This window comes from Phoxinus phoxinus (genome assembly GCF_949152265.1).
Source record: "Phoxinus phoxinus genome assembly, chromosome: 2".
NCBI classification, from domain to species: domain Eukaryota; kingdom Metazoa; phylum Chordata; class Actinopteri; order Cypriniformes; family Leuciscidae; genus Phoxinus; species Phoxinus phoxinus.
The window spans coordinates 6,045,191-6,072,511 of record NC_136877.1 but is presented as its reverse complement, the minus strand read 5'-3'; the positions used below and the strand labels follow the sequence as shown (position 1 = coordinate 6,072,511).

General features: G+C 41.6%; 1 protein-coding gene across 1 annotated transcript in view; it reads right to left on the bottom strand.

Annotated features, from left to right (window-relative positions):
- Positions 1-27,321, bottom strand: part of vat1l (vesicle amine transport 1-like) — a 55,372-nt gene that overhangs the window by 18,755 nt on the left and 9,296 nt on the right. Inside the window, exons 6-7 of the mRNA XM_079597836.1 lie at positions 26,576-26,631; positions 26,280-26,474 (exon numbers count right to left, since the gene is read on the bottom strand). Coding sequence (XP_079453962.1) covers positions 26,280-26,474; positions 26,576-26,631 — 251 coding nt within the window. The remainder of the gene's footprint in view (positions 1-26,279; positions 26,475-26,575; positions 26,632-27,321) is intronic.

Sequence of the window (27,321 nt, the reverse complement as noted above, 5' to 3'; positions counted from 1 at the left end):
TCAGTCTTTCCCATAACCTATTAAAAGCAGTTTTACATTGCTATGCGGTTACTTGGGTGTTCTGGGTATTTGGTCAAGAGCATTCTGGTCTCTAGTGATTAATTTAGCAAAATTAGTACTAGAGATGAGTCGCGATCTTCGAATAGTCGAACTGCGTGCGAAATTCGATCATAAAATAGATTTATTGAATTTTGTTATATTTTCGCGCAATTCCAATGTGTTCTACATAATTGACGCCGCGTCTACTGTCGATCGCGCAGCAGGATATTTTCCTGTCGGGGACACAAGGTGTAGCTAACATGAATGAAACCCCCTACTGCGCGATCTAGGCTCCCTGCGTTGTGTACATAATAATCCATTACATTTATATAGCGCTTTTTCTGAGACCTCAAAGCGCTTTACATAAAAGGGGGGGAATCTCCTCAACCACCACCAATGTGCAGTGTCCACCTGGATGATGCAACGGCAGCCATATTGCGCCAGAACGCCCACCACACACCAGCTTACTGGTGGAGAGGAGACAGTGAAGAAGCCAATCAGTATATGGGGATGATTAGGAGGCCATGATGGACAGAGGCCACTGGGCATATTTTGGCAAATTTTTGGGTCCACAGAGAGTCAGGACCAAGGTTTAACGTCTCATCACTATGACGTTTACATAGTGTAAACAAACAACAGAAGAGCATTGTCGTGACCTTGTGACCAACCATGCAACAACCAAGAAGCTCCGTGTGGGACTCGTTTAAGAAAATTAACAATGATAAAGTTGAGTGTAAATTATGCCGTGCCTGGTAAAGTTAGCAATCTCCTACTTGAGTGTGCCTGCGCCTTCTGTGCCATCCGAGCAGGTGTTCTCCGCGGCTGGACGTTACGCTCGCGTCTCCTCCCAGAACACTCATTTTTTTTAAACAAGAATATGACATGCCTATTAAGCGTTAGGCTATGAATAGTTTGATTTAAAAAAAAAAAATTCAAAGTAGGCAATTGCCGGTAAAAAGGCAGGTTTGTTTAAAATCGTTATGACATATCCTACCGCATTTATTTTATTTTTTGATCTACGAGAATCTGGTTTGGCGATGCACCAATGGACTGTGGCGCTTATTGTTTTTTCTTCTTCCAATTAACCTACCTTAGGCCTACTATGTAAAACGATATTCAACTTTTGCTCCTCGATTGACATTTTTGGGAGGAATTCATATCCCTAATTAGTACATATAGGGCCAGATTTACTAAAGATGGAAAATTAGCGTGAGAGCACAAGCCCATAAAAGCACTGATGAAAGTGGAAAGTTCTAACGTCTGGTTTAAGACATGACAAGACAAATAAAGGCGCAAACCTTAGTAAATCACCTTGCATGATTCATTTAAATACTCTCCTCCCATAAATATTGCGTCTAAAAAGGGATACCCCTACAAATGTATGTGCAATGAGGTCAGCCGCAAAAATAACCCTGTCCACACCTTTTCAGAGCAAATCTTTTAGTGCAAACACCAAAAGATGGAGCAAGCTGTTAGTAAATCTGGCCCTTAGTGTGTCAATGTACACAGGTGTGTATATCAGTTATTTTACAACAGGTTTGAATATGGCTTCATTTAAAAAAAAAATATTTACATAAATAATTAAGCACATCCCATAAATAAGAGTAGAGTGTTGTATTTGTTCTTCTAATGTGACTCAGAGAGAGCTCTTCAAACATCCTTGACAATCAGACCAAAATTAAACTCTGCTTTCAGTCGCACAGCACTGCTTGTCCTCAACCAATGAGATCAGCACAGGGGAATCTGTAAGGCTTTTAAGAAGCCTGTGATTAGAAAGAAATGAAAGTGTGCATGGTCTCCCAACACTCAGAGGTCTATGGTTTATGGAGAAAAATAGTGCCCTATTTAAGGGTATAGGGCAGGGATAGGCAACTCCGGTCCTGGAGGGCCACTGTCCTGAGAGTTTAGCTCCAACCCTAATTAAACACACCTGAACAAGGCCATCAATAACTAGATAGATACAGGCAGGTGAGTTGTTATCAGGGCTGAAGCTAAACTCTGCAGGACATTTCGGACACAGCCATTGACTACATTTACATGTCCACCAATAATGTGATTATTCTAATAGTCAGTGTAAGGTCTTAATCGCAGTAAGATGTTTACATTAGAGATGCGCCGAGGTATTGGCCAACAATCGGTATCGGCCGATAAAAGCAATTATGTTCACTATCGCCATCGGCCGATCGTTTAAAAACAGCCGATGATCAGTGCCGATTATATCCTGTCAATCAAAAGGGTGCGGTAAAACATGACCGACAGCAACTCACACTGTGTGTGAAGAAAATCTATCGTGTTGAGTTAGTTAAGGCAAGTTAATGCGATAACACATTAACAGCTAAAAACAGCACCATAAAAACAGCCGTAGTTCAAGCCAGGGTTGCCAGATCTGCAGTTTTGTGATAAACATTTGTAGCGCGCCTCTCACCCAATAATCGCAAATAGCTCTGTGCTTTGTTTCTTCTAAAAAAAACAAATGATCATCTTTCAAATTCTGTTCATTTCATCACGAAATTCAAACAATAAATGGCGTTTTGACGCTCTTAAAGTCCACATGATATCAAAACTTACCATATTTACTTTGTTTGCCTAAATTGATCATTTTGTGGTGAACAATTCATCCATGCAAGTCAATCCACACAAAAAAAAGTTTGGCTTCGTAATCTTAAATCAAAATCTGAAAATGCCCCTCCCCTCTGCATTGGAGGACCTTTTCCCTGATGACGTAGGTTTGACGGTTTTGGTGTCTGCTTAACATCCGTAACCACGCCCCTCCAACTGACAGTAGACAGGCTGAATGAAACACCTACTTTTCTAGATCCAATCAGGTGCTAGTTAAAAAAAGCCACGCCCACTATTTTTCCTCATTTAGTATTCCGTTCGTTTCTCTCAAAAATACGTCACAACACTGAGATAAAGTCGGTTGCAACTTCCGGGACTTTAAATGTGACGTGACAGATCGCTGTAGCGCCTCAGTTCAAGCGGAGCGCGAGTCTATTCTTCTAGGAAAAACACGCATGAATATCAGAAGATAAAGTCCAACTTACCGAAATCCGTATCACGTCTCATGTAATCACTCAATCAGTGTTTCAACCGTGGAAAGATGTCAAGAAAACGACCTTATATGTGTAACCGAGTTGTATACAAACATTTCAGCTTTTATTTGAGAGTAAATATTATATCTGGAAATAAATAGCAGTTGAATATAATAGCTCTGTTGTTCATTTTAACCTCTAATATTATAGTGTACAAAATGAGTGGGTTCTCTGTATAGTCTGCAGTATTATTTGGGAGAGATTTTTTATCCATAAGAAAAACAAACTATCCGTATCGGCCGATATCATTCTGAATAATCGGCAGAGAAATTTCATATCGGTGCATCTCTAGTTCACATGACACGAGCAGAACTCTTCACTCCAGTTTTTATGACATTTTCATTATTCGGATTATTCGCTAAGAAGTACTCAAGTACTCACTCAGATAGGCATACAGTGTGCATGTTAATCTACTCACATAATAAATAATACTGGATATTATTAATCACATTAGTTTAATCAAAGTATTGCGTTTACATGAGGTAAAGTTTAATCACAATATTGCCAAAATCCCATTTTAATCACATTATGAGTGTGCATGTAAACGCACTGATCGTCACTCAATAATGATGATGACTTGCCAAGGATTCTTCTTGATGGGCAGGATGAAAAATAAACACTCAATCGTCAGCATCCTAAGGAACAGTTGAATAGCTCAAACTCAATCCATACAATGAAAGCGGTTTGAAGCTGTCAAAAGGTAAAAAGGCACCATATTATTAAACCAGTTATCACGAAAAGATTCAAACAAACCGGGAGAAAGATTTGGCATGAAACTAATTCATAATTAAAACATTTCAGTAAAATAAGGTTATTTTCTGTCAGCTAGAAGATCATATTCTTTTAGGGTTTACATTTAGATGAAGCAGCTGTGTTTGTTGTCCTTATGTTTTCCAACAGTTTATGTAATTATGGTAATGAAATCAATCCACAATCAGACTTGTGAATGGAATCATAATAACTTGAGTTCCTCGCCACGGTCGCCTCTGGCTTGTTTAGTTGGGGTTTAAAAGACACTTAATATTCGATGATATCATCAATTTGCCAATATCAGATGAAAGCAAATCACTAGGGTGAATAATTTGACTGAATTTTCATTGTTCAGTGATCTAGAAATAATGCAGGATCATCCTGTAATTATTACATATCATAACGTTTCTTTATGTTTTTCAAAATCCTATTCTGGATTAATCCAGTTGGTTTTAACAAGGGCTTACAAATTTACAGTGAGACATCTCAAACCCCAAGATTAATTAGAAACTGTGAAACATGGATGAATTATGGGGTTAAAATGGATCCATGAAGTGTGAAAGCTACTTAATGGTATAATAAGTCAGGAATACAGCTGCGGCCCTGAGCATAAAGCTTGATGTGCTGCGGGGATGTTGTAATGTGGTTAACATGCTGCTTTATGTGTGTGTGGGAGGCTGAGACTTAACAGTATGCGAAGAAACGGATCATTTTTGTGCTTGTGCAAACCGTGTACAAATGATCAAGTGCTTCTTTTTTCTTTCATGCGTCATAGTATACTCTCTTGAGCAAATGCTCACTTAGCCATGCAGTATGAGGAACTAATTGTCTAAAGCCCACAAGCACAGACCAATTAAGCAAACGTCCAGCATGCCTGTCAAGCATCATGCTTTGAGATACAGCTCGTTCCTTTCCACAGGCCTCAGGTCAGTGCTGATCTAATCGACTTTGCGAGCCACTATTCTGCCAGGTCACCAGACACCGGCACAGAGTTACCACGACAACAGTGCAACGCACCGTGTGATTGAGAAGAAAATGTCACAGAGCCGCTTCTTTGTTGGTCACAGCAGCTGACGGAGACAACACTACAAGTAGAGCTCGAATGATCATGAATGGCCAAATGTTCCAAAGAAACGCTGAGTGCTTGAAAATGGTGATTAGGAAGAATGGCTCAATTAAAAATCATGGCTGGGTCATATATCACCCCCAAAATTAGAAGAAAATGAAGCCTACATTTTGAAAGACATTAAGATTTTTTTTTGTGTTGTAAAAAAAAGTTATATTTTATGTGTGTGTGTGTGTGTGTGCGTGTGTGTGCGTGTGTGTGCGTGTGTGTGTAAAGCCTGTAGCAGCATTGACATCTGGTCAGATTGGCGAATCCGTGATTCTCACACACACACACCAACATGGCTCACACAAAGAGACGTAACGTGACACCCACACATTCCGTTGAGACTGGAGCACACACACACAAGAGACTTTTCTTCAAACAAGTCATATTTAAAACATTAACAAATGCATTCTGTGTTGCCATTTATATGTCATGACAGATTTGGGTTTAGTTTACAATTATAGCATGTATTAATTAAACTTTTAAATGTCTATACTAATGCATAATAATCAAATGTTGTATTCCTATTAATGTTAATATGAAGTGTTTGATGTCGTTGTAATTCTCTAAATCTAACGGAGTTGAATCTCGATAATAGACTGCAATGGTATGATTATTTCGATATGAATTCTTGCCAGTCATAGAAATGACTAGCCCTGGAGCTCTGTCATAAACTACACGAGACAAGACAAAGAAGAGTTTCCCGCTCTCAGATCACTGAAGGTGATTGGACAATCGTGCCAAACTAGGCGTGAACCATACATTCTTTAAAGGCCACAGCTCCCCCAAAAATCTCTCTCTTGCTCTGCGCTTCCTGCCTTCATCACTGCTCATCATGTGACGTCTCCGATCTAAACTCCCTCACGGAGTTCCCTGCTTTTATTTTCTTTATAAAGTTTCTTTTGTTTAATTTCCAAATTCCACTTTGTTCGTTTCCACCTACGAGTCGAACGAACGGAGCCTGAATTCCTTCAGCAACTTCACTTTCAACCAGCTTTCAAAGCTCCCGCGGAAACGTGCTCTGGCAACGAGCACGCGCCCGGCTCCAAACGACCCGAGAGAACGCGCCTCAGACACGAGAACGCGCGCTCCCCTCAGATCCAGACATGCGCACACACGACCTTTTGCAAGTATCACTCTAACGAGGTGTTAATGTTTTAAGGTTCGATGCATTTTGGTTGGCTCTCAAAGGTCTGTGATTTCGTTATTCTATGATGTTTGCTGTTCTATGGTCACACGTGACCATTCTCTCTTTCTCTATCTCCCTACAATCTCAGCGCGTGCTACGGCGCGCGCCCCTCCCCAACTCTCTATAAATCTCCTTCTCTCTATCATCTGTTATTCGTTGTCTTGTTCGTCACATGTAAGATATGTATAAACGTATAATCAGTATGGTGTAGTCTGTATATTCTCTAGTTTTGCATTTATTAAAACAATATATTCAACTGTTTCCCGGAAATGCTTGTAAAACGAGTCAATGAGATAAGATCCAAGAGCTGCCAGCGCGCTCAATATTAACTACAGTAAGTAGTTTAATTTTATAAACACAGGAAAATTAATATTCAAGGCCAGAAGGTTAATATTTCTTGGAGTTTATAAGAAAGGATAGCTTTGTTGAGAAATTAATCACTTAATCTGACAGTTGGTCGCTGGACGAACAACGATTTGATAATTACATTAATTTCCCTTAAAGATTATCTCATAATCGAAGTTAAGTGAGATTATTGATATATGAATGAGGAATTACAATTCGTTGTGATTGATTATTCATATATTCATATAATCCACTTTCACTTTCGACAACTTAAAGTAACTGTTATATGCAAAATATTAATCATATTCATGATTAGTTATTAAAATTCCCTATGAATCATTTGAGCTAATTCATCCGGACCCAGAGTCCGAAGCATAAGGCATATAAACGCTACAGTTTTATGGTGGAGAAAATTACGTGCAATCTCAAACTTCGTTTTATAAGCAATTTTCAGTATTCAGTCTGTTTATATGGTTATTAATAATTTTTGTGCACATGTGTTATGAAATTATGAGATAATTCGCAAACGCGAACTCACTCCTAACTGACCGAGGCAAAAAGCCGGAGTCAGTACCTTACACTTTAACAAGTTGCAAAAAAATGCCTAGACAATTTTAGCACTGTTAAATGCTATGTACACTGCGCAGTATTTAGCCTAATATTACAAATGTCCTGTTAAGAGATGAAGAAATATCTCTGCAGGCGATACATTTCTAATATTTGTTGAAATCGCTGTGAACGAATAAGTCTCACGTGCGTATTACCGGTATTAATAAATATGTTTCTAAGCGAGATTCCTTTCAAACATATATAGGCCTTGCATGCAAATATCGTTATTGAATTCGTGGTTAACCCAGTAAAATTCAGCAAAACGATAAACTCCTGGTTAACGTTGACTTAGCTAATCAATCGAAAACCTAATACATTTAAATCCGTGCTATTTGGATTAATGTCTATGGGAGTTGCCCACAATTGTGTTTTGCAGCGACGAAATCCTGCTTCACGCTCTTGTGCAATAGCACCCAAAGATCTGCAAAGATCTTGTCCTTTTCATTAGTCAGCGCCGCGCTGACCGAGCTGAACGCTCTGAGCTCCGTCACATTTAAAGTTGGTTGTAATTCCGCGGACTAAACACCAGAGGTCCTTTTAGGTGTTTGAGTCTCAAAATACGCGCCCCAACGACGTCACCCTGCGTGAGCACCACCTCCCATTGACGTCAGCCTGCATGTGCGCAACTACGCCATCTCGTGGCCGTTTCAGATAATGCTCTTGTACTGCTAAATTCAAGTGTTCTATGATGAATAGTGAATTAGCTTAGGTCTAAATTCTCAATAATTATTGGCATTTCCAGCTTTGCTCGTGCGAATATTATTTTGTGTTAGACAATTGTTCTGCTTTTGACTGGTACGTTTACTTTGAATTTGGTTCAAACAAGACTGGAATTGAAACTCAAATTAAATCCCAGCCCAGCCATTGAGAGCCCAGTTAGAGGGAAGTCCGCCACCTAGTGGCCGCCACCCGCTAAAGCGGTTCATTCAACTTGCTTTTCTGTTTCCAATTCTGTGTGAATGGCTTTATTTCTGTTTTCTCGTCTGATTATTTTATAATAATTACTGATACTTTAATGCATCTTAATTATTGTACAATATCATTCTGATTTCTCAATTCCCTTACACGCGTATTTAAATTCGAGTTTAGACCAGATTTAAATTTTGGATTTAAATTGTGTTTGGCTGTCAGCCACTGAGATCCACTAGAAGGAAACAGCGCCACCGTGTGGCCTTGTGGATACTGAGCCACGGTTCCACTCTTTTTCCCCTTTCACTCTTTTGAAGTGTGTACTTATTTCATCTCTCCCTTCTGATTATTTCATAATGATTACTGATACTTTGATGTTATCTGGATTATTATGAAATATCATTCTGATTAATTTCATTTTCCGCACAGGCTTATTTAAATTTGATTTAAACCAGTTTGAATTCAATTTGAATAAGTTTGTCTGTTCAACCAGGTCGACCACGGAAAGGAGATACGCCCCTTTGTGGGACAAACCCACTACTGCGGCCTGTCTCTTCTTCTGGGTTCATCCTGTCTTTTCATTATTTTATTTGATTAAATTTTTTTTTAATTAATTTTTTTTTTCAAAAAAAAATTATTACTTTTTTTTATTATTCCTAATTTTTCTTATCTCTCTTTTAGGTTAGGTTATTCTGATAATCACCAACATTATCATAATTCCCTTTTTGGTTTTATCATTATTTTCAAAGCCTTTGCCTCTATTTCTACATACCTGATTACTAAATTTGGTTTAAACAAGAAAGCCTTAATTGACTTTAACTTTCACCTGTTTACCCCTCTTTGTGTATCCATATGTAGTTCTCCCTAGGGCGCGGGGGTGATTTGACAGTCATCTCTGGTTGGTTTCCAGCGAGCGGGGTCACCTGGCCGTCACGACCGACACCGGCCGTGCGTGAGTCTCGGACTCTTCTGTCTCTTACCATTGGGGTGGCACGCAACTGCTACATCAGCAATTTAGCACTCCAAGGGTAAAGTCAACCACGCCAGCTGACACACAAGGCAATTTCGGGACAAGTACCTGAACCAGGGCCTGCTGCAGGGGCAGGGTTCCGGGGAAAACCCAATTTTGTCGTGCTGTCTGGCAGTTGACACCTTGGTGTTGCCAGGTTGTGTTTAAGGTCGCAAGTTGTTTGGGAAGGTCGCACCGTGGTACACAGAGTAACAGAGGGCCCGGGTCCACTGCGGTCGAGTGTTTGGGACCGTCAAGAAGGTTGACCGCGCCGCCGGCTCCCACCTGAGTGACCTCATTTCACCCCAGGCAGACTAAATAAGGTAAAACCCATACACTTAGTTTAAGCCACAGAATATTAGATATTCCCCGGTCATTTAAGTGTTTGGCCCCTATCCTTTTCTCCAAGCCTCACCATCTTCCTAGGTTTTCTACCCCGATAGCCCCCACTCACCTGTAGGCCCTATCGTAAACTCTGGCAGTGGTAATAGGCTTAGGCCTCCTTATTCTCTCTGACACATACCGTGTTACTATTGTTTGATCTTATTTCACTTTGATCTGTTCTACCCTTTGTTCTGTTGTGATTTGTTTCTTTCATTTCACCTAGAAACAGTAACCTGAGAGAGCCATCAAAGAAGCTAAGCAGTAGAGTGACCACCAGCAGCCGGGGCCACCACGTGACCCGCCAGGCTACTGCTCGTCACAACCCCTAGTGCAGGTCCTCAGACGACCCAAGTTAATTGGCTCCGCGAACTGTCTAACTGTTGGCATCAGTTAGCCCCAAAATTCTCATAAACGGCATAGCCGTATGATCATAGCTCGTTAACCTTAAAACGAACTTGCATTGGTCTCTTTGTGTGTGTGTGTTCTGTGTTCTCTCTCGCCCACAGTGTGCCAAGGTCACGGCCGTCCAGTATGGCTGCCCAGTGGGACGAACTCGAGTTGTGGTTGAGAGCCATGACGACCGACTTCCTGCCCGGAGACGCCGCTGACGCAGAGCCCCTGAGCCGAGAACAGCTGGACACCGACCTGGTCAAACTGATGACCCACGATCCGACACAGAGCTACAGCTACAAGGACTGGGCCAAGATCGTCGGAAGCCTCGCACACAAACTCGTCGCCCAGGCACGGCTCAGCGAAAGGAGCCACATCAACCTGGAGCAGGAAGCAGCAGCGCTAAAGCTTCAAGCAGAGGAGGCCCGGAGGAACCAGGCCCACACCCAAAGTCATCTAGACCAGCTTCTTCTCCAGACCGAGAAAGAGGACGCCACAGATCCAGAGCTACAGAAAGAAGTAGAAAGACTTCGAAAGGCCCTGCAAGATCTTCGCCTCGACACAGACCAAAGAGAACAGTCGGAGAAAGAAACCCGTAAAGAACTCGACGAAAGACTCCAACAAAGTGACGCTCTCCTCGAGAGAGCAAAGACTGAACTAAGAGACAAAAACGCTAAAGCCACAGCCTGTGAAAAACACTTACAGGTGGCCAGAGCTGAAATCCATGAGCTTACTCTTCAGAGACATGATCTCAGAGACGAACTTGACATTGTTCACAGAGAACTGAGACATTCGTACAGACTTAACAGTGACCGGGTAGGGGAAACACACACCACAAAGTTTCCCCTGACCAGCTGGTACACACCAGCCAGCCAACAGAAACCCCTGTCAGCAGAAAGGGGGGAGCCCTCACAGAGAACACTTACCGCTCAACGCGGCACGGCTCCCAAAGCTGAAGGGGGCGGAGCTGAAAAGGGTCAGAATCCCCCCCAGACGGATTGGGCCCCCAGCCACAGCTCTTCCCCCACAGACTTTGACAAGTTGGCCAGAAACATCCCCACATTCACTCCAAACCTTGCAGGAGGCCATGATGTACATGCTTACCTTCAAGACATTGACTTTCACCTGCAAACTGTCGCCAACGTGACAGCTTGGGACAAGTTTTACCTGCTCAGAATTACGTCTAGCCGTGACGTGCGCAGCTTCCTAGACCGTCAACCAGAGACTGTCAAAAGGGACTACCAGCAGCTGCGACAAGCTTTGATCCGTGAATTCTCTGATCCAGAATCAGAACAAGGGTTCATCGCCGCCATGGACATCAAACAGGCCCGACCTGAACACCCACAGACCTACTACAGCCGACTCCGACACGCCTACTTCGGAGCACGAAACGAGCCCGTTATGGAAGAAGATGTCAACTTCAGGACGCTGTTCCTCCGAAATCTGCATCCCACAGTGAGTCATCACTTAGGCGTTCTGGCCTGTCCACGTAGCATGTCCACCCAACAGCTACGAGACTTGGTCCACAAAGCTTACACCAAGCAAAAGACTATTTCCAAAAAGACTGTAAAAGACCCCACAATCGACTCTGTCTCTGAGCACTGCTCAGAGCTAGACACAGAAGGTGCCCAACAGCACCACAGTCACAGACTGTACCACAGAGAGTCAAGACCATTCCAAGCCAGCAGAGGGCAGCACAACCGTGACGGTGCTCATCCAAAGCATCGGAGCGAGCGCTCTAAGAGGTTCTGGGACCTGCATCACCCGCCGTCCAGAACTCCAAGCACAGAAAGCCAGCCCTGGAACCCCTCTCGACATGCTACTGGTAAGCCCAAGCCTCATCGCACACCAGAAAAACACAGTGCAGCCACGTCGGAGACAGCAGAGATCGTGAGGATGCTGAAAGAGTTTCTTCACAAGAAACATCGCAAGAGAGACAAGGACGAACCAGACATCTTATGTCTAAGCATAAGAACTGAAACCAACACCCTGTCTGACTGCCATCTGCCTGAGCCAAGCACCACGAACACTGCTCGTCCCCCACAGACTACAGAGCTAGCTGTCACACCACAAAGTGACAGCTCCGCTCCAGCACCACAGCTGACAGCTGCACACCCTACACGAAACAGCACAACACACCACACCTGGGACCAACATCACAAAGTCCCAGGAAGTGCTGTTCCGGCTAGCTGCCCCCGCAGCAAGCCACACGTCCCTCCCGGGGACAACCCACCAGACATTGTTATCAAATCGCAACCCATGAACTTTGCTGTTACATCACCAAATAGCAGCTCCACTCACTCACTCATTGTTGCATCACAAACTGACAACACCTACCATTCACTCCGGCTGACAACAACAGCCCCGATGCCACAGTTTCTGGGACACCTTCTTGAAAGGGGGGTGACCAGGAAACCCTACCTAGCCTGCACTTTGGAGAAGGAAGTGAAACTTGAAGCCTTGATAGACACAGGAGCAGACCTCACTGTGATCTCATCTCAACTTTTCAAAAGACTCAAAGTCGAAGCTAAGAGACAGAATCGAACTCTTGAATCTCACACTTGTGAACTAAATGTGCATTCATACAGCCAAAATAGCATCCGGCTTGAACAGCTAACTCTAATCCACCTGTCAATAGGTTTTATGTCACTGACTCACCCTGTGTACGTTTCACCAATGAACACTCATCCACTCATCATTGGCAAAGACCTGCTGGATCGTTTCGAGCCCTTACTGGACTTCAAAAAGCGAACTCTTTGGGCTCAAGTGCCAGAACCTCTCCCCATCCAGTCACACAGGCCACCCGAGCCAGACTGTCAGATCACAGAGGTCACGAGACTTTCCACAGAGCCAGACTGTCAGGTCACACAGTTCATGGGAACTCCCACAGCCAGTCACAACGACACAGACTTAGCAACAGGTCAAGTTTCAAGTTCGCTACCCTGCACCTTTCAGCTCACAAAAGACTTTAACAAATGCTGCGCCAAGGTCAAGACTGACCTGCAGCTACATGACCAAACTCATGCCCGCGCCAAGCCTGGCGCACTAAACGGAAAGCGGTGGTCACACCCGACCCACCCACCCTCCCTCACAGTTGCAGCGACTACACACTGCATAAGCCTTTTACAGGCTACACTGCCTAACCCTGTGCCGCTTACGCGGGCTCCGCTGTCTGCAACATCCAACATAGCGGACATGCGGGCTTCTGACACCACAAAGACTTTGCATTGCCTCCACTTTTACCCCTCCTGCCTCCCTTGCACGCCGTCTGAGCTCACTGACAGCCAGTGCCTCAAACCGCTGCATAACATACACACGCTGCATACACACAACATTACGGGTTCTGCACCTGTTGACATCACAGCGCAAAAGCTTGTGCTGAACAGTTGCAAAAGGGGGGTCATGCCAATGTTTATCTATGACGCATCATGTGCGGCACAACACAGCACCAGAGTCACTGACGAGACATTGAAGCAAGCGACAGGCTGGCAGAAAGATGTGACAAAACATGGGCCAAGGCGAGCTAAACCTAGCTGCCACCCACAAAGCAAAATAACTGCCCTGTCCAACCAAAGACAACCCTCGTTTGCCTCTTCCTTCCCTTTCTCTCTCTCTCTCCCTGTCATCTGTACCAGGTTGCTGCTGTGGGTCGTCAGGCTGTGCTGTCAGCCATCCAGAGGACAGCTGCCACCGAGAGAACAACTGAGACTTCTGATCACCGACTGCGGAACCTACACTCAGCCAGTGTATGGTCGACTCATCCAGTCCCGCCCGGTCTACAGAGCACACTACCCCAGCACCGCAGCCCCATACATCTGGGCAAGTGCCCAACGGACAGAGGACTCCCTCTCTCACGCCAAAGCCAAGGTCGAACACCTGCTCAACCAACTTGAGAAAGTGACTGTCACGCAATCAGGACTCCTAAGCACCAACCACCGATCCAAACGGTTCCTGGGAGCGTTGCTCGGAGCCGTAGCTGCCGACAGAACTCTGTTTAACATTGGTACGTCCAGTATCAACACAGCAAACCAGACTGTGAACTCCATGAAACCACTGTTTGTTATCTTCCAGAATGACTTTGCCCAGACTCCGCTGATTACAGCGCTAACGACAGACATGCTGTGGGAGGTGAGCTCCTCCAATGACAGCCTAGCCACAGGTGCAATCCCACCGTACCTGAAACCTTTAAGCCTTGTGCGAACTGTGCTGGCTTCCAGCATCACCACGCCAGCTGACCCTTTTCAAACACACCTTGCTTACTCGCTGGGTTGCGCCACCCCACTTCACGTCAACCCCGAGCAGAGAGAAGTGGGTTTTCTCCTAAACCTACCCATCATCGAGTCAAACCAAACCTCCAGGCTCAAAGACATTGTCAACAGCGGGTCCTGGAAAAGCAGGACCCAGTTCAAGATATGCACTCCAGACGCGGTGGCCTACCCCGACAGCGACACCCTGCTGTACCCGGCCCCAAACCTGCACGGGTGCACCTTGACCAAAGACTTTCATTATCTCTGCCCTAGCAAGCCCTTCCTCAGAGACAACACTGAAGGGATCTGCGAGTTGCAACCCCTGGTCAGCCACACACGCTGCCCTGCTGAAGCTAAGCCTCGCACACAAGTCACAGAAACACAAGCAAAGATTGTAGGTGAACGATGGCTGGCTAACACACCTGCGCACCCAGCCACTGTCACTCACGAACAGCATGATACAACCAGCCGTGTCAACCTGCTCAACCCGAGTATGCCGACTCAAGTACCGACAGGTGCCATCTCACACCTCAGTAACCTGTCATGGTACCATCTTCCGAGCAAAGAGTACCAGACAGCACTGGAACTCCCATCCTTTAAGAACTACAACGTCACCTTAGATCCAGAAGGAGATCTCTGGTTTGAGAAAAGGGGGTCCCAACTCACGAACATTGCTCCTGTCAACACAACCCTCCAAGCCTGAATACCACTCACCTGTGTCCAAACCTGGACCGCAGCTGATACTGTTGTATCTTTCCAAGGTCACCGACCACGCACCGACACTCGTCTTGGCCTTCACCCTGTGCCAGACTCAACGAGATGTAAACATCCACAGTCAAGCTCACGAACTCTGTGTCGGGAGGTTTCACACGGAATCCCCGGAAAGGGGGTGCCAAGCCACCGACCACATCATCATCATTTGTGCCGAACCATCCGCCCAGCAAACCACCTGTCATCCATTGTGCTAAGTTGTTGTTCGATGAAGTCCATCCCCTGACTTAATCGAACAAAAAGGGGGATATGTAGCAGCATTGACATCTGGTCAGATTGGCGAATCCGTGATTCTCACACACACACACCAACATGGCTCACACAAAGAGACGTAACGTGACACCCACACATTCCGTTGAGACTGGAGCACACACACACAAGAGACTTTTCTTCAAACAAGTCATATTTAAAACATTAACAAATGCATTCTGTGTTGCCATTTATATGTCATGACAGATTTGGGTTTAGTTTACAATTATAGCATGTATTAATTAAACTTTTAAATGTCTATACTAATGCATAATAATCAAATGTTGTATTCCTATTAATGTTAATATGAAGTGTTTGATGTCGTTGTAATTCTCTAAATCTAACGGAGTTGAATCTCGATAATAGACTGCAATGGTATGATTATTTCGATATGAATTCTTGCCAGTCATAGAAATGACTAGCCCTGGAGCTCTGTCATAAACTACACGAGACAAGACAAAGAAGAGTTTCCCGCTCTCAGATCACTGAAGGTGATTGGACAATCGTGCCAAACTAGGCGTGAACCATACATTCTTTAAAGGCCACAGCTCCCCCAAAAATCTCTCTCTTGCTCTGCGCTTCCTGCCTTCATCACTGCTCATCATGTGACGTCTCCGATCTAAACTCCCTCACGGAGTTCCCTGCTTTTATTTTCTTTATAAAGTTTCTTTTGTTTAATTTCCAAATTCCACTTTGTTCGTTTCCACCTACGAGTCGAACGAACGGAGCCTGAATTCCTTCAGCAACTTCACTTTCAACCAGCTTTCAAAGCTCCCGCGGAAACGTGCTCTGGCAACGAGCACGCGCCCGGCTCCAAACGACCCGAGAGAACGCGCCTCAGACACGAGAACGCGCGCTCCCCTCAGATCCAGACATGCGCACACACGACCTTTTGCAAGTATCACTCTAACGAGGTGTTAATGTTTTAAGGTTCGATGCATTTTGGTTGGCTCTCAAAGGTCTGTGATTTCGTTATTCTATGATGTTTGCTGTTCTATGGTCACACGTGACCATTCTCTCTTTCTCTATCTCCCTACAATCTCAGCGCGTGCTACGGCGCGCGCCCCTCCCCAACTCTCTATAAATCTCCTTCTCTCTATCATCTGTTATTCGTTGTCTTGTTCGTCACATGTAAGATATGTATAAACGTATAATCAGTATGGTGTAGTCTGTATATTCTCTAGTTTTGCATTTATTAAAACAATATATTCAACTGTTTCCCGGAAATGCTTGTAAAACGAGTCAATGAGATAAGATCCAAGAGCTGCCAGCGCGCTCAATATTAACTACAGTAAGTAGTTTAATTTTATAAACACAGGAAAATTAATATTCAAGGCCAGAAGGTTAATATTTCTTGGAGTTTATAAGAAAGGATAGCTTTGTTGAGAAATTAATCACTTAATCTGACAGTTGGTCGCTGGACGAACAACGATTTGATAATTACATTAATTTCCCTTAAAGATTATCTCATAATCGAAGTTAAGTGAGATTATTGATATATGAATGAGGAATTACAATTCGTTGTGATTGATTATTCATATATTCATATAATCCACTTTCACTTTCGACAACTTAAAGTAACTGTTATATGCAAAATATTAATCATATTCATGATTAGTTATTAAAATTCCCTATGAATCATTTGAGCTAATTCATCCGGACCCAGAGTCCGAAGCATAAGGCATATAAGGTCTACAAGCCTTTAAAATAAAAAATACCAAAAAATATACAACAGGCACAATAATAAAATAAACTTTTTAAGTATGTAATAAATATATATATATACAAATTTGCATAATGGAAATGTATTATATTATTTTGCATTAAAAAGTTTATTTTCAATCATATTCCTTTAAACTGCTTCAAGTTGTTTTTTCAGCAGTTTTTAATTATCTTCACCTGTTCACTTACTGAACTAATAATTTGCATTAAACAACGAAGAATAAATTAAACCAATTTTAAGATTTTTTTTGAGTATACCTCTTATAAATCAGTATTAATTAAAGTCTTTAATTTATACAGATTTAATATATATATATATATATATATATATATATATATATACACCAAAAATGAATGAATGCATTTATTTATGAACATTAATTTATTTTGGGGTGAATAATCAACATTTTAAATCTTTATAATGAGAGAAATGATCCTATATTCTATGTCTGTTCAGTTTCATTGTGTTTTGGTTCTGTTTTCCCTGAGCTTATTAGTTGCCATAGTTCCTAATTAATTTACACACCTGTTCGTTTTTCCCTTGATTACTCTTTGTATGTAAGCCCTCATTTGTGTTTAATGTTGGAAGTGATTGTGTTTTTCCGTGATTCTCCTGTATGTTCATCATTACATTGTGAAGTAAAGACTTTATTTTATTCTCCAACGTTGTGCACTCATTACAGCCACACAACCATAACAGAAGACCGAGATTGGATTTATTTTTGCGGCATTTTTTCTTTTTTCTCCCCCCCTCACCAATGGATTCGCCAGACGTTTAACTGCTCTGCCTTGAGAAGAAGGACTGCTTACTGGAGGACCACACTCTTTACTTTTTAGATCTGGTGTGCCAAACGAACCATCTGGTCCAAGGTACGCCTCCCAGTGAACGGTCATCTGGGAGATTTCGCCGCATATATGGAGTGGGTGCTGGTGAATAACAGATTGGCATTAACCATCTGTCCCGCTGAGGATGACAACACCAGCCTCACTCCAGCCAACGCCCACACACTGCACGGACCTAAAGCCAGAGTCCACTGCAGACGGAGAGCCCGAGCCTGATAAGATGATTGAGCTGGCAACACTGCGTCCCAGTGGGGGTGCTTGTGGAGGTTGAGGGATTGGAATAGAGCCCTGCCTACACTCCCGATGCTGACGGTGAGCTGCATGTGACCTGTGGGAATTAAAATGATGAAATGGAAGAGGTTGTCCCCGCCAAGTCTCCGGTGTCTCCGCTGGTCCTGTCCAACTACAAGTCTCAAGTGTCTCCAAAGATCCCACCCAGCCTCCGTCTCCCACCTCCTCTGCCCATAACAGCCAGCTCCTCAGCCCGGTCTCCACTCCCTTCAGTACCTTGGTTCCTCCCCTGACTCCACTCTGCTCCACATCTCCGCCTTGGGACTTCCAGTCTCCAGCTCCGCCTCAGCACAAGGATCCCCTGACGCCTCCTCCCTCCTTCGGCTCCACATGGTACCGTCGCCCTTACAGCTCCACCGGGCTCCCTCGTCCCTCTGGCTCCGCCTTGGTCAGACGTTGCATTGCCAACGCCACGGACTTCCGGGTCTCTGGCTGCGCCTCGACCCTCCACCCCTTCGGCTCTGTCGGGCTCCACCATGGTCCTCAGTCCCACTGGCTCCGTCTCAGGCCTCCATCTTGGACGTTCGTCACTGCAGCTCCGCCTCGGTCGCCTGAAACTTCAGTATCATGTGGTCCCATCAGCTCTCTGTCTCCGCCTGGCTTTCCACCTCAATCACCTCCGTCAGTCCCCCCCCCCCAGTTAAACCTACCCAAATCTACACTATGGCTCCTCCCTCCGTTGACTCCGCTGTGGGCCTTCGTCCTGGTTGAGGTCTGGCTTCTCCTGCTCCTGGCTCCCCCCCATTGTCATCTCTGGTGTCCTACCCTTCTCCTGCCTCACGCCCTCCTCCAGAGTCCCTCCCTCCCTCCTCGGTTGGATTTGTCAAGGCGTGGGGAAGTGCCTTCAGGGAGAGGGGACTAATGTAACATGTAGTTCTATGTCTGTTCAGTTTCATTGTGTTTTGGTTCTGTTTTCTTCCTTGTGCTAATTAGTTTCCATAGTTCCTAATTTTAATGAGGTTAGATGTTGTGTGAAGGAGGAGGCGGGAACCAGCGAACATTCAACAACTTAATAAAATAAACCCCTCACGGACGACTGCGGTCACATATGACAAAACACTACAGGCCTGGTCTCTCTCATCCTTCACTGTCGTCACTTCTCCTTTTATGCTTCCGCTCCTCCATGAGAGATACGAGACCGGTGCGACGCGCAGGTGTTGCTCATTATCAATCACGCCACCGGCCTCGCGCCGCTCTCCCACGGCCATCGACCTCGTCCTGCTCGCCACACTCATTAAATTACATACCAGTTCTGTTTTACCTTGATTACTCTCCCCATTTATTAAAGCCCTGCGTTTCCTCAGTTCTGTGTTCGGTCTATAGTTTGATACAGTATCATCTTTATCATTGGTCACAAACTAAATAAAACTCAATAACAATTGCATATCCGCCAGGTAAGAGTTCTAAACGCTTTTGATGTTCAATTTTACATCAGGAAAGCCATCTTCATATCATGCCTAGGGAAAGACAGCAGCTTGAACTGTAAACACGTAATGAGATTCTAGTCCCTCCTGCAGCGCGCCGAACACATTACTGTCTGCCGAACTGAGGCCCGTGCCCCCTCAGATTTTTTTTTAGAGACAATGGATTTTAAATGTGAAAAATATCAAAGCTGCTTCCATAAAATGAACTCCCACTGGTGCCTCGGAGAGAGAGAGAGAGAGAGAGAGAGGAGAGAGAGAGAGAGAGAGAGATGAGAGAGAGAGAGAGAGAGAGAGAGAGAGAGGAGAGAGAGAGAGAGAGAGAGAGAGAGGAGGAGAGAGAGAGATAGAGAGATAGAGATAGAGATAGAGAGAGAGAGAGAGAGAGAGAGAGAGAGAGATGAGAGAGAGAGAGAGAGAGATGAGAGAGAGAGAGAGAGAGAGAGAGAATAAAAAGGTGCATGACGCTGCTGGTTTGCCATCTGTGCTCAACCTCGGCTCACTTTTTTGTCATCTCTCAATTATTCTTCTTTTCGCATTACAAAGCCATTTCTTTTCCTTCCTCCTCCTCCTCCCTCATTTCATTCCCCCCACTCTTTTTCACTCCACTCCAATCGTTTTGTGTTCTTTCCATCCTTTTCTCTCTCTTATCAATGTGGATGATTAGAGTCACACATGTTGTGTCTTTTGTGTTGGACATAATCACCTGACACTGGCTGACAAGGATCTAACGGCACTGCAATCCCCAATCACCCATCTCAAGCTTTAAAGCGGCCATCTGGACCGCCCTAAAGCACAGGATATGCAGTAAATGTTCCAGCAAACTGCTATAATTCATCTCTGAACATTTTCAATAGACCCACAGGCTCTTGTTGATTCTGTTGCTGTTGAGACAGAAGACCTGTGGGCAACAGCCAAGGTAAAGTCAATGATTCATGACAACATCGTGTTCTTTGCAGAAAAAGATTACACAACCATTAGCTTAAGATGGTTTAGCTGGTCTCAAAAGTGTTCAAAAGAAGGGAAACAAGCATAACAGACCAGCCTAACTAGCAGCATTTGTAATTATTTTCACCTGTTAACTAAATAAACTCGTAATGGGCAGAAAATAATGAAGATAATGAGATAATAATGAACACAATTTAAAGATTCTTTCCTGCATTTATTTTGGTTTCAAACCCCAGTGAGTTACATAGGCAGCTTCTTAACAGCATATTAACTGAAATTAAACTTCAAAAATAGCACACACAAATATTATATTAAATGTTTTGAATTGGACTGATCTATATTTATCAGTACTTCTGAAAATGTAAGTGATTTTTTTAGCAAACATTTCTCTCGTTTTCCCTTTATTGCTCATTGCAATCATACTTTTGCTGTTCCCTGTTAGGAACAGCGCCTCATGCCCCATAATGCCTAGATAGGGCATTATATTAATATTCCACGATATCATGGTGTGACGATGGCAGTAGATGGTAATCAGAACTAAAACATATCGATCACATTAAAAGGTTAGGTTAACTTTGCAAGTTGAATCTGGTGCGAGTATCAGGATTTTATGAACTATAATGATGGCAGAAAGTAGCATGGCATTATAAGCAGTGCTGCACACATGCAACATTCTCAGCGTGAGCAGCAGCTGTACATGCTAATGTCACCGGTACGCCAGCGCTTTGAAGTCTCTCCAAAAGATCTCCGCTCTCTACACACACAGGGCTACAGGTGTGTCCTGCATAATGTGCTCTCCATTAGCATTTACAACAACACAATTATTTCGCCATCTAAACATTACAAGCTGAAAACTGCAAACAATGTATTTGAATACATTTGAACTGAATGAACCGTGACAAGGCAAGGGCCCAAAATGAATCCTAAATGCATAAATAAATTATTATTATTGTTATTATTTTCAAAATTTAAGAATTGTCCCATGCAGTTTAATTTAAACCTTACTTTTCTAGTTAATAATTACAATCATGCAGTTATATAGGCCTACATTTATTTTAATGCTATTCACTAATTTAATTCTATTCACTTTATTTCTACGTCCTTACATTAAATTCTGTTGAATTAAACTAAGTTTAAAGAAAGACATTTTTGATTCAGTTCTAGATGGTGTTTGACTCTGGTTGTTGGGTAAGCCTACTTCGTTTGGACATAACCTTATATGATACATAAAGTCAAAACTCTTTGTTAGGTTTTTTGTTTGTTTTTTGTCCTGAAAATGTACTTCACATTGTCTAGAAGTAATCAAAACTACATAAATACGATAAAACACATATGTAAAAAGAATTAGAGTAAGACCGGCAGCTGTGGTTACTAGAAATTTGCATTAAAAATGTGGTACTAACATTTTAGGGTTTCACAGATTTAACTTAAATTTACAGTAAAACACGTATTTCAGTAACTGATAATATTAATATACCAACCTATTGAAGTACTATTATCTGTTTTGTAGGTTTGTAATACACTGACAACCACCAAAGCCTTTTCCACAATAATATTTAAACGTGTCACAGTCACAGTGTCCTTCACACAAATACTAAAGACCATCATGGCGACACACATGATGACACTAAAATAATGCAATACACATTCATTTAGATGCGACATAAAACCCTAATGTACATAACTGATAACAAAAAACTAAGAAGAAACCATTATTTCAAGTATCATGCAGGAAATTCTTGTCAATTCATGTTTGTTCACTGTAAATTATACAATGAGTTGTTTTCTCACTTCCAAAATTTTAGATTTAAAAAATTTTTACAGCAGCATTTTTTCCTCTTTTACCATTAAAATCAGTTTTTTTAAAGCCTGCCGCCATCTTTCCTGAGCAGCCCTGTCGCACTGCACTAAAACATCTGCCAATGATGCATTCGTGTGCAGACAGCCAGCAATTTCCCCCAAAGGCCAGGTATGAAGAAAGGAAAATTGAATTTGATTATACACACACAAAGACACCAACTGCTGTAATATCCACAAATCCAGGAGTCTGACACACACTCTCAGTTGACGCAATCAATCAGTGTGATATAAACACCGCACTCAACCAGCTGCAGGGAAATGTGTGAGAGCGTGAAACACACAATCTAGAGAGTCATGCGGATGACAGCGATCAAAAGCTTGCAGAGTATTAGATGACACATTTTCACATGAGCAACTACATTGTTGTTCAGAATATGAGCATGGCTGTTATTCTGCCATAGGCACAAAACAAAAGGAATATAATTTGATAGTACAATCATACTGCGAGTGTGCTATTTATTCATTTTATACAACTATTGTATAAACTAGAAATTATAATCTATATAATGAAATACATATGTAAATGTAAATGCATATACATTTCAGTGAAAAAAGCGTCAGCATGCTTGGAACTCACCAATCAAATTTAAGGACTGGAACTTCAGTATAGTATAGCATAGTATAGTATAGAATATTATAGCATAGTAAAGAATATATATGGCATATCATTGTATAGAATAGCATATTATAGTATAACACATAGAATAGTATAGTATACAGGTGAAACTCGAAAAATTTGAATATCGTGCAAAAGTTATTTCAGTAATTCAACTTAAAAGGTGAAACTAATATATTATATAGACTCATTACATGCAAAGTTAGATATTTCAAGCCTTTATGTGTTATAATTTTGATGATTATGGCTTACAGCTATGAAAACCTTTTCATAGTATTGTCATTTTGAATTTGGGGTTTTCATAAGCTATAATAATCTTCAAAATTATAACACAAAGGCTTGAAATTTCTCACTTTGCATGTAATGAGTCTATTTAATATATAAGTTTCAACTTTTAAGATGAATTACTGAAATAACTTTTGCACGATATAAAAAAAATGTTTTTTTTTAGAATTTAGAGTTTTACCTGTGTATAGTATAGTATAGTATAGTATAGTATAGTATAGTATAGTATTCGATTTCAACTATGAGACCAAATAATTTTAGCTGGATGTCCAGTGTTATTCTTCTGCGGTCTAAAGTATTGTTTCCTCTGATTTTAAATCTTACATCTATTTTATCTTTGCATCTCGTCATGTACTATGTTAACATGAATGACAGATGCTAACACTCGCAGATGTATTGAGAAAATGTAATAATTATTAAAGCGAAAGTCGAATCCTTGCTGTTTTTATTTAAGTGACGTGAGTGAATCAAACTCCTTCCAAAGCCAGGGACACTTTAATTCTCTGTGGCAAAGGACTTGATTTGATTTACTCACCAAAACCTATTTTTTTCTTGCAGTCGGTCAGCAATTTGCTGAGGGTTAATGTTGGACGCTGTTAACGCTGATGCTGGAAGCTGCAATTCAGGACTTCATAAGGACTGTGAAATCCATTTACTCATACATGTAATGAATACTATTTTATTAAATATCTGGTTAAAGACTGGTCAGCTGATTCACATATTTTTGTAAAAAAAAAAGAAAAAATTTATTAATATATTTAAATAGGTTCCAAACAGACTTTTGCTTTAAACACACATTATTCCTGTCAGTTAAAATGTATACATACTGTATAAAGGAGAAACTATAATACAATACTAACACGCTGAATATTAAAGCAGTGATCGAACTTTAATGTGTGCTTATATGTAAGATACACTGGTTTATTAAATATATTTATTTGTTTTCACAGGGCTAATACTAGTAACACTCTTACTTACTCATTGTAAATCTATTAATGGTACAGGTGAATGTTGCCAGATATTACAAGAAAAAACAAGTAACCAGAATAAGTGGCTTGAATGACCAAAATAAGCTGTTCTGTTTCTGTTCTCTGTTCTCTGAGAGGATGGATTTGTTTATGGAGAAATGTTTATTTTCATTGATTTTATATACACTACCATTCAGAAGTTTGTGGTCAATAAAATGTTTTAATGGTTTTGAAAGAAGTCTCTTATGCTCATTTATTTGATCAAAAATACTACAGTAAAAACAGTATTGTGAAATAGTTTTAGAATTGAATAATTGTTTTCTATTTTAATATATTCTAAAATGTAGTTTAATCCATTGATAAAAGCTTCTTTAGTCTCTCCATCTTCGTCTGACTCCGTCTTTGAACAAAAGGCTAAACGTTTTTGAGATTTTCAATGCATGTCTGTGTGAGGTGACCGAAGCTGCTGAGAACAAGCTGTTGAAGCTCCGCCCCCTGTGCCGGGAGCAGCAGCTCATTTGCATTTAAAAGGACACACACACAAAAACAGAGCGTTTTTGCTCACCCTCAAAAAGTGACAATTTTAACATGTTATATCTGTGGGGTATTTTGAGCTAAAACTTCACATACACACTCTGGGGACATCAAAGACTTATTTTACATCTTCTGAAAAGGGCATTATACCACCCCTTTAAAGAAAAGTAAAATTAAATATCAAAGCATAATCAAAGAAGCAAAGTGTGCCTCCACGCCACACAGGAGAGCGCAGTTATCCATCATTTCCAGTGTCAACACTTCAAAAGAGACTTCAGCAAAGTGCATCACACACACAGCTTGACATTAAACACGGGCAGGTTTGGCCGCAGACTGCTGCTCTGTTGGGTTTCACAGAGGGAGGCTGTCCGGCTGTGTGGGAATCTAAGCAGAGCCGGACAGCCCACCCGTCATCTGATGGTCAGAGACAGCAGCTGATCACATGCAGAACTGGAGGTTGGCCTGAGTCGTCTTCTTTTTTTTTTATATCTCAACAGCCACGCTTTCAAAGGGCTTCAGGGAATTTGATTTTCAGGGATTACGAGGAGGAAATGCATTAGATAAAATGTAAAATGGGTTGTGAATGACAATTCACATTAATTTTAAGATGATATTTATTGACGTTTTGATTTCATAGATATCATATCATAATTTTTTTAACATGTATCATTCCTTAAGGTCCTCTTATTATTTTATTCAAGGTTTTTGCACACACTCAAAACAGCCAAAACTTTGATTTACATTTACATTTTTTACTCTCTCTGAAACTTAGAATTAAATTAGCCTTTTTTTAATAAGCTACTGTTTCTTTAAAGGTAGGGTAGGCAATGTTTTTCATAAACACTTTGTTATAATGGTCGAAACTGTCTTCACATCCTGATAGCTATCAATATTAGAGGGCTCTAAATATTATAAAAAAATGTATGTCATCTGTGGAAGTCTCAGGACCAAAAACATATTTGTCCAATCATTGCATTCAGTCTGAATAGGTAGGATGTCCTACCCGCCTGTCAACTTATGTATTTGCATAACTCCGCCCATCACACATCATCAGTGCGTTCCATGAGGCTATGCACAGAGTTGAAAACACATTGCTAGAGTCACCGAGCGTCGCAGACAAACACCAGCTGCGTTTTACAGTTCATCTTGAACCAAAACAGAGAGCTTGTGCTGCGTTAATGCCATGTTGTAATTACCGTAATTATGAGATGGCAACCTGTGACGTTCTACAACGAGCTTTCTATGGCAACACTATCGACGGCAAAATGAATCTGCAGCAGTCAGTGTTACAACAAAATTTTACAAGTTGTAATTTCCAAGTTGTACGACTTTCTCGTAATTACGGTAATTCCAACATGGCGTGAACGCACCTTTACAAAACCGTTTTGAGTTCTAACAATAACCGTAAATAAGTTGTGCATGTTCATTATTATTGTAATGTTATGTGCTTTGAGACATTAGGTAATTGAATGCCGTCTATCGTGACGCTTTGCAGACTTTGCTCTGACTGGCTCTCGCTTGCTATTGCTAGCCTGTACGAAACCTCTACATGTAAATACCCTCTGTTACGATTGGCTAACTTCTTCGCATATGAATGAGTAACAAGGTGGGTTCTAGTTCTTAAAGTAAAATATGCGCGCACAGACGAGTGAGATATGTTAGAAGATCTGATTGCTTATGAAAACGCTGTCTCTTACCTCCTCAAGCGCCCACAAGGAGTCTACAAGAGGCCTGATCTTCTTTTGTTCGTAGAGGGACAGAAGTTTTTGCACCGCTGTCTTGACTCGGCTGCATCCGCCTTGCTTGAAGAGGAGGTTAAGGAGCGAGAAGCCAGCAATGACTTTATTCTCCTCATAGAGTTTGATAGGGTTCACCTTCTCAACCTGCCACCACTGGGAGACAAAGAGCAATTTGTTTTTAACAATGCACCAAAACATCTTCGGACCAACACTTGAGATGTTTGCGTTGAAAATAGATATCAAACTCCACTCACAGATTTAGCAAAACTGAAGAAACTTTTTGTCTCTCCCGTCACCATGTTTGATGAACCTAGAAATATAAATAATTTTAGCAGTGTATATATTTTTTCCAGAAGGTTTCTTAAAGATGACATATGTTCGATTTTTACTTTCTTCAATCCCAGCCCAACCACGTAAAGCCTGACATATGAAATAATGGTAAATCTTTACAATAAGGTTAATTAGTTAACTCCCTAAGTTAACATGAACTAAGAATAAACAATATTTCTACAGCCTTTATTAATATTTGTTCATATTAATTTCAACATTCACTAATACATTATTAAAATCAAAGGTTGTATTTGTTAACATTAGTTAATGCACCATGAACAGTTGGATATTTATTAACTAACATTAAAAAAGATTAATAAATACTGTAATAAATGTATTGCTGTTAGTTAATGTTAGTTAATACATTAACTAATGTTAGCTAATGAACCTTATTATAAAGTGTTACCAAAATAATATTTTAGATGCTTTATAGAATATATAATAATATGCTTTTTGTAGAGTATTATGTACTCGAGGAGGAATTAAACACAATTTTAGACCCAAACTGAGCAAAAATATGCAATATTTGGCACAGTTGTTAATATTTATATGGCCAAGTAAGATTAATATAATATAATATAATAATGTAATATAAATCAATAATATCTTTATAACAGTATAACACAGTACTTACATAAGATGCATATCAATATAAATTAAAGATTTCACA